The sequence below is a fragment of the Terrapene carolina genome, unplaced genomic scaffold, assembly GCF_002925995.2.
Source record: "Terrapene carolina triunguis isolate 2854851 unplaced genomic scaffold, T_m_triunguis-2.0 Scaffold68, whole genome shotgun sequence".
Lineage (NCBI taxonomy): Eukaryota > Metazoa > Chordata > Testudines > Emydidae > Terrapene > Terrapene triunguis.
The window spans coordinates 68,271,469-68,279,970 of record NW_020664419.1 but is presented as its reverse complement, the minus strand read 5'-3'; the positions used below and the strand labels follow the sequence as shown (position 1 = coordinate 68,279,970).

Below are 8,502 nucleotides of genomic sequence, written 5' to 3'. Positions count from 1 at the left end.
CCGTCCCGGGCCAATGGGGGCGGCGGGAAGCGGCACGGGCGAGCGATGTGCTGGCCGCGGCTTCTCGCCGCCCCCATTGGCCCAGGACGGCGAACCGCGGCCAGTGGGGGCCGCGATCGGCCGAACCTGCCGCGTCAGCAGGTAAATAAACTGGCCCGGCCCGCCAGGGTGCTTACCCTGGTGAGCCGCGTGCCAAACGTTGCCGACCCCTGCAATAGACCTCAAATTTAGAACATTTGTAGGCAACCCTTAATAACAGTTTGAAAAAAATTGTATTATCTTTCAATTATTTACTTAGGCTAGCTGTATAGTAGGTTTCTACCCACTACATATAATCAAAAGCACCCATTGGATAAGTCACCTACTTCAGTCTTTAGACCATGGTTCTTACATACTATATAATTTTGGCCATTGTAACCTTTGACTCTTCACTTTCCTTTTTCATTGTTAACAGCTGCAACTTGGACACCATATTCCTGTATGCAGTCTCCAGAGGCTGTTATTTTATCCCACTTGCCTACATCTCTTGACTTGAGCATATCATTTTAAGGCAGTGGTTCTCAAACTTTTGTATTGGTTACTCTTTTCACAAAACAAGCCTCTGAGTGCTATTCCCCTTATAAATTAAAGATATATTTTTTATTTTTAACCCTATTATAAGTGCTGGAGGCGAAGCAGGGATTGGGGATGGAGGCTGACAACTCACGACCCCCACATAATAACCTTGCAACCCCCTAAGGAGTCACGACCCCAAGTTTGAGAACCCCTGTCTTAAGGTGTTCACATATTCAAGGCGCCCCGATTAGTGGATGAGGAAAGGAAACTTTCAAATCAGAACAAACTTTCCCATTTTCAACATCCAATTAAACCTTAATCTGATAACATCCATTCTTTCTTTAAATCCTTCAGTGACCCCACTCACATCTCCTGCATTTGCTCAAATATACTAATACTGTGTGAATATAAATCCATGGTACGCCCACATCTTGAATACTGCGTGCAGATGTGGTCGCCCCATCTCAAAAAGGATATGAATTGGAAAAGGTTCAGAAAAGGGCAACAAAAATTATTAGGGGTATGGAACGGCTGCCATATCAGGAAAGATTAATAAGACTGGGACTTTTCAGCTGGGAAAAAAGATGACTAAGGGGGGATATGATAGAGGTCTATAAAATCATGACTGGTGTGGAGAAAGTCAATAAGGAAGTGTTATTTATTCCTTCTCGTAACACAAGAAATAGAGGTCACCAAATGAAATTAATAGGCAGCAGGTTTAAAACAAACGAAAATGTTTTTTCACACAACGCACAGTCAACCTTTGGAACTCCTTGCCAGAGGATGTTGTGAAGGCCAAGACTATAACAGCGTTCAAAAAAGAACTAGATAAGTTCATGGAGGATAGGTCGTCAATGTCTATTAGCCAGGATGGGCAGGGATGGTGTCCCCAGCCTCTGTTTGCCAGAAGCTGGGAATGGGCAACGGGATGGATTACTTGATGTTCTGTTCATTCCCTCTGGGGCACCTGGCATTGGCCACTGTCTAAAGTCTCCTGGGCTAGATGGACTTTTGGTCTGACCCAGTATAGCTGTTCTTATATGTCAGTCTCAGCTTTAATGAATTGGGCTTCTCACAATAATATACACCTTCTCACTTGGCGAGAGATGTATATTCAGCTGTATCTCAAGTTTATCCATCTCTTTTTCCTCAACTGTTTCTGGGTTGGATTAAGATATGACATGTCATTATAGTATGGTGGCATTATACTAGATCAGCGGTCTCAAACTCAAATGACCACGAGGGCCACATGAGGATTAGTACATTGGCCCGAGGGCCGCATTACTGACACCTCTTCCCCCCCCCCGGCCCCCTATATAATATAGGGCACCCCTACTCCACCCCTTCCATGAGCCCCTGCCCCACCTCTTCCCACCCCTTCCCTGCCCCCATTCCAACCCCATCCCCAAAATGGCTGGCTGCCTGCCTGCCCTGCCCCCGCGCTGCTCCGGGAAGCGGACAGAACCTGGGGAAGGAGGGGCACAGAGGTCTGTGTGTGTTACTGTTGCTTCAGGCACCACCCCCAACAGCTCCCATTGGCCGGGAACGGGGAACCGCAGCCAATGGGAGCTGCAGGGGGCGCTGCCTGAAGCAAGAGCAACACACAGACCCCTGTGTCCTCCCTTCCCCACGTTCCGTCCACTTCCCGGAGCGGCACGGGGGCAGGGCAGGCAGGCAGGGATCCTGCCCTTCACCCGGTGCGTGTCGGGCCAGAGCCGCTCTAGGTAAACGCTGGGTGGGATGCGGGGGGGCTGCGAGGAGCTCGCGGGCCGCAGAAAATAACCGGGTCGCGTGTTTGAGACCCTTGTACTGGATGATGATACTCTGTGATGGATTATATCACTGATGTCTCTCCAACTATCCCCTTATGTATCATAATTCACAGGTGGGATGCCGAGACTTAAAAATTTGTTCTTAGTAGTTCATATATTGAAGAGAGAATTTCACTGAGGTGTTCTAGTGATAATGTTCACTTCTGAGGATTTTGCTGTCATTGGAACTTTGGCCAGAGCAAATTACAAATCTTGTTGCATCTTATTTGTTTTTAAGTGTATAAATCCATCATTTTATCTTTAAAAATACTTAATGCATTATAGTGCAACAGTTAAATTATTATACTAATTAATATGGTTGTACAAGTAGATAGTTTTCAGTCACTTTGTATTCATGTGTTACAGTTGCTTGAAATTCAGTCTCCAGAAATGCTTGCTCTTATTGATTGTATGACTGCTGCTGTATTACATGTGCTATGTGCATTTGATGCATGACAGTTAATATTAGGGCTGTCAATCGCAGCTAATGCAAGCAATTAATGCAAAACAAATTAACTAGATTAAAAGAAATAGTTGTGATTAATCACACTGTTAAACAATAATAAAATATCAATTTCAATTTATTATAAATATTTTTGGATATTTTTCTACCTTTTCAAATATGTTACCTGGAAGTGAGAACAGGCGTTCACATGACATTATAAATAAGAAGCAGGCAGCATTATCTCCTCTTGTTTTGTCTTAGCGATTGGCTGAACAAGAAGTAGGACTGAGTGGACTTGTACGCTCTAAAGTTTTACATTGTTTTGCTTTTGAGTAAAATTAAAAAAAAAAAAAAAAAAGATAATTCTACATTTGTAAATTGCACTTTCAAAATCAAGAGATTACACTACAGTACTTGTATGAGGTGATTTGAAAAATACTATTTCTTTTTATCGTTACAATGCAAATATTTGTAATCAAAAATAATAATATAAAATGAACACTCAACACTTTGTATTCTGTGTTGTAATTGAAATCAATATACTTGAAAATGTAGAAAAAAATTCAAAAATATTTATAATTTAAATTGGTATTCTATTTTTTAACAGTGCGATTAAAACTGTGATTAATTGTGACTTTTTTTAAAATGTGTGACTAATTTGATTTTTTTTTTAAATCATTTGAATCTTAGTTAATATAGTTTGGGATTATTTGCCACTTTACCACGTTCTGTATTAAGGTGTAGGGGATATCAAATAGAATCTCGTCTGTGGTGTTTCTATTCTATTTATTTTTGGCATTTGTCTTTGTATACTGCATTACTATTTAAAATAGTTGCACACTTTCAAAATGGTGTGCTCTCAATTTTACGTGTTAGTACACAGTCTTGCCACATGATGGAGCTGAAAATAAACTGACGACTACTGCAGAAAATAAATGAGATACTTTTGAATGGCAGCATGAGTTCTAAGACATAGTATCTGAACTTTCCTTTTTTTGACTGAGCCTATATCATGTTTGCTAGATGGCACTGGTTAGCTCTCATTTCTGAAATCTAAACTATAGAGCATGAAGGAATTTGTCCACCTGTTAGTTTGTCTCGCAGAAGTATTTTCAAAGGTAACAGGTTTAAATTTTGGTAATGGCTTGAGCCCTTATTTACTTACCATGCTATTTAAATAATGTAAAAATTGGGAATCTGAACAAAATCATAAAGGTAGATAACTCTATTACACAGAAAAATCCCACAAGAGAGGAGTGTGGTGGCAGGAAATTTCTACCCATGCTAAACTGCATTGCCTCCTGCCAGATTACTACATGGAATTATCTGCATTCTGAAGAGGGTGGTGATGTGGGGACCAGAAATATCCCTAATGCAACCCCTCAGTTCTGTGGGACATATGCGCAGGGCACAAGAGGCACTGTACTACTTAGAACAACTCCCTGCCCTTCCTCTTTGTGCACACAGCTCCATATAGTTCAGCACCTGGTATATTAAGAATTTACTGAGAAACCCTGATATATTGGATTGCCATCCTTGATTCCCATCATGATTGTGATAGATAAGCCACATAAGGTTTGGATCAGGTAAGCATCATAGAATCCTACGAGTGGAAGGGACCTCGGGAGATCATCTAGTCCAGTCCCCTGCACTCATGGCAGGACTAAGCGTGCTTTTGGTATAGAAATTTAGTGAGATTTCTAGTATTTGTGTAATCAAGAACACATTGCAGTCCAAGCAGACACGAGAATAAAGAGACAAATGCCTTTTTTTGTTGTGGAAAAAAGAGGGTATTTTGTTTTTGTTTTTTGTTATTTTTTTTAAAGTAAAGATTCATGGTTTCTTCTTAGAGCAACTTAATTCCTAAATAGTCTATACTAGATCAATACTGCTTTGTGCTACAGTTATGATTGTGGTAATCTAAATACCCATGAGCTAATTACATGTACACTTGTCCATTACAGGTCAGATATGACTCAGAGGAAGTTTAAAAAGAAAACTTCAAATCAAAAAGCAAAAGAAGAATATGAGAAAATAAAGGCTGAACGTGCCAAGAAGAAAAAGGTGAATAAATCTTAAATTGAGATCTTTGGGGCAGGATTGTGTCCAGAGGTTAAATTGGAGGGGGGAGGTAAATGATATTCTTTGTCTCCGAAATCAGATTAAACACCACTCACAGAGTACAAGTCTTAAAATATGATTGTTCATGCCTTCCTGTTGTGCACTGCACTGGGTTTCCTTAGTTTTGTTCCCTCTGTTTGTGGGTTTTAATATACGTTGTGCTTATCTGGCTAAGCTCAAGCTTCACAGGACTTGATGCCTCCTGTGCTCTTTGATCTGGCTTCCCTTCAGTGAGGTTTGGCTGCCCTGCTTGGACTTCTTGGACTTGATTTTTTGATTGGGGAAAAATAAGTTGTGACATCTCCCCATGCCATCCATTTGTGATGCTAACTGAGATGTCACTCACTCTGGAAACTGCAAATCTTCATAATGAGACAACAGTATAATGCAGTTGCAAAAAAAAAGCTAATATAATTCTGGAATGTATTAACAGGAGTATCATATGGAAAACATGAGAGTTAATTGTCACGCGGTATTCTGCACTGGTGAGGCTTCAGCTGGAGTACTCTGTCCAATTCTGGTTGCCACACTTCAGGAAAGATGTGGATAAACTGGAGAAAGTCCCAGAGGAGAGCAACAAAAATGATAAAAGGATTAGAAAACCTGACCTATGAGGAAAGGTCAAAAAAACCCCAAACTGGGCGTGTTTAGTCTTGAGAAAAGAGGACTGAAGGGGGATCTGATAAGTCTTCAAATCATTAAGGACTGTCATAAAGAGGACTGGGATCAATTGTTCTCCATGTTCAGGTAGAACCCCGCTCCTCCCCCTCCCACCAGTGTTGAATTTAGAGTTAGTGGGGCCCTGTGCTCAGCTTCATTTTTGGGGCCCCCCCCCCCATGGGGGGAGCATTCTCTCTTATTTCTCCCCCTTAACCCAGGGCCCTGCAGCCCCTATAGCCCCTGCATTCCGGGTGGCCCTGCCTGCCGGGGGGGGCAGCTTTCCCGCTCACTCCCTCCCTCCCTCCCAGAAAGTCCTAAGCTCTGCCAAACAGCGCTGTTTGGCAGCGGGGGAAGCGCGGGGAGGAGGCGGAGAAGAGGAACTTGTGCAATGCTCCCTTGTAAAGTCAGCCAAACGACGTTATAAGGGAGCATTGCACAACTTTAATGAGTATGTTCCCTAATGGAACAGCGACGTAACTTTGAAACAACGTTAAGCGGGAGGACGTTAAGTGAGGAGTTACTGTATGTGCTAAATAGTGTTATAAATCTTGACACATCAAGTTTCTAATAGACCACACAATGATATTAATGATTCTTAAGACTGCATATCTGTCGAAACCACAAGTCAGGTTTATTTCCTTTCCATAGAAACGTGTTTTCTTGTAGTCGTGTCAGCAAGAAAAGCCTCCAAAATCTATACCTATAGACGCAAGCCATCCTGCATATTCCACATGGACAGGGTCATTCTTCCTGCTCCAGAATAACTTGTTTTAAGCCCAATGTCAGCAATGATCTAAAGTAACTTTTCTCTGATGGCTCTTTGTCTGGCCTGCATGAAATGCAATTGATTAGGAAGGTTTGATTTTTGTTTTTGTTTTTTTTTTGTTTTTGTTTGTTCAATGCCACACATTTTAGTATTTTTTCAGAAATATTCATTAATAAAATACTCATTTATGGACACTTTGGGTATATGAAAGGGACTTAGTATTGGTCATTATTTAGATTTTTTCAGCTGCTTTGGGATTCCTATTTAGAAATGTTTGCTTGGGTTATTTAGATTTAACTCACTTTATATTTTCATAGACCATAAAGTACTATTCCTGCTGAATTATGAAATATTTCTGTTGCATAAAATTGTTTTTCATGTGTTTTTAATTTCTACAAAACACTGACGCCTATTTATGCAATGAAAAGAATATAATATGCATTTGATAAACTAGCATCTCTTGACATGCACACTGCTGCTAAGACATCTGTCTTTGTGGCCTTTACAGTGTTGCGTTTCAAAGAATAAAATCCCATCAGAGCAGCCATCCAAATAAATTGAAGCAAGCCTTTAGTCTGATTAGTGACAGCTTCACATATTTTGATAGGACATCATTTCAGTGTATCAAACTAGTTAGCATGCTCATTAAAAATATAATTTGCTTTAGTAATTTATTCAGTGTAAAACAAAATATTGATAGTAGCACCTAAAGTTGCCCTAAATGCTGAATAAAATTATGTAAAGAGTTTTATACCACGCTTGTCACTGGTAGTATGTAAGTGCTTTCCAGTAGTGCATTACGTGATGTGACTAACATCTGTTACATGTTTGTTTTTGGTTTTTTTCTCATTCTCTCCCCAGTGGGAGAAGTGTGTGCAGTGGAGTGTCTTGTTTTAGTGGGGAGGCTTTTATTTCTTGTTTTAGTTTGTTTTTTAATATGTATGTTGCAGTGTATTTGTTACAGAAAGCAGGTAAAAAAAAAAAAAAAGTCTTGCCCTTGGAACAGAAGGCGGTGAGGTTTGTGATGGTCCTTAGTTCCTGTGGGATTTCATTCTACAGCCTCAGCCAACCCTATAGAAAGGTCTGTGTGCAAGACGAAAGAGCTTTAGCTTTATTGTAGAGAGTACCATTGTGCCACAGATGTGAAGTTGCCATCGCAGTCTTCATTCCAATGGAACGTTTGTTTGTTACAATAATATCTGACTCTTCAGTTCTCAAATTTCTTTTAAAAGTGGTGATGGCCATAAAACCAGTATGGTACCCAACTTCAAATATTTTCACAAGGATGCTTGTATTATTTAAAAATCACATCTAGGGTTTGTACTGATTCTGATTTACTCATGTCAGTTATATTTTCGCTGCTTTTATTTCAGGAAGCCGAGAAAAGGAAACAAGAAAGAGAAGAAGCTCAAAGGCTCTACAAGCAAAAGAAAATGGAAGCTTATAAAATATTAAGTAAAAGGACCAAAAAAGGACAGCCAAATCTAAATTTACAAATAGAATTTCTCCTTCAGAAAATACAACAAAAACCATAGACCAGATTATCTTCTCTTTTCAGTGAATTAAAACAATCCACTAAATACATGCATTGACTGGTACTTTTTTTTATAGGTGATATTTTTTAATGAGAATATCTGGCAACTATTTTTGTTTGTTTTGATTATTGGTCCAGGATTGTGCTGGAGAAAGTCATTGATCTTGAAAACATTTGTACTGGTCTGAAAATAATATTTCTAGCTCAAGCAGATTATGGGATATTGAACTTTTTTACAATAAATGTTCTAATTAGCATCTTGCTTTATTCCCCACTTCAGTTCTATACTTGATTTTTACCAGCCAGTATCCCAAATTGCTAGTTTGAGACTTTTTACCATTTTGAGAGCTGGGATTCCATGCTGCTTTTCAGATGGCATAAAGCATTTGTTTTTAACTCTAGCAGTTCTTGTGTTATTGGCTGCTGAAATCATGTCCGTTGAATAGGGAGAAACAGGATGGCAAACTATGAACGCAATATCTAAATGAACTGCCAGGGCTAGGATTGCATTCCTTATGCCATTTGAAAGCTCAGAATACGGAAACCCAGAATATAAATTATATTATAAGGCTTTTATTATACCCTTCCTCCTCCTCCTCCCCCCCACCCC

General features: G+C 40.0%; 1 protein-coding gene across 1 annotated transcript in view; it reads left to right on the top strand.

The window, feature by feature from the left end:
- CCDC59 (coiled-coil domain containing 59) overlaps nt 1-7,942 on the top strand; it is a 13,971-nt gene extending 6,029 nt beyond the window's left edge. The window contains exons 3-4 of the mRNA XM_026648823.2: nt 4,776-4,875; nt 7,732-7,942. Of these exons, the coding sequence (XP_026504608.1) occupies nt 4,776-4,875; nt 7,732-7,893 (262 nt within the window). The 3' untranslated portion in view covers nt 7,894-7,942. The remainder of the gene's footprint in view (nt 1-4,775; nt 4,876-7,731) is intronic.
- The last annotated feature ends 560 nt before the right edge of the window (nt 7,943-8,502 follow it).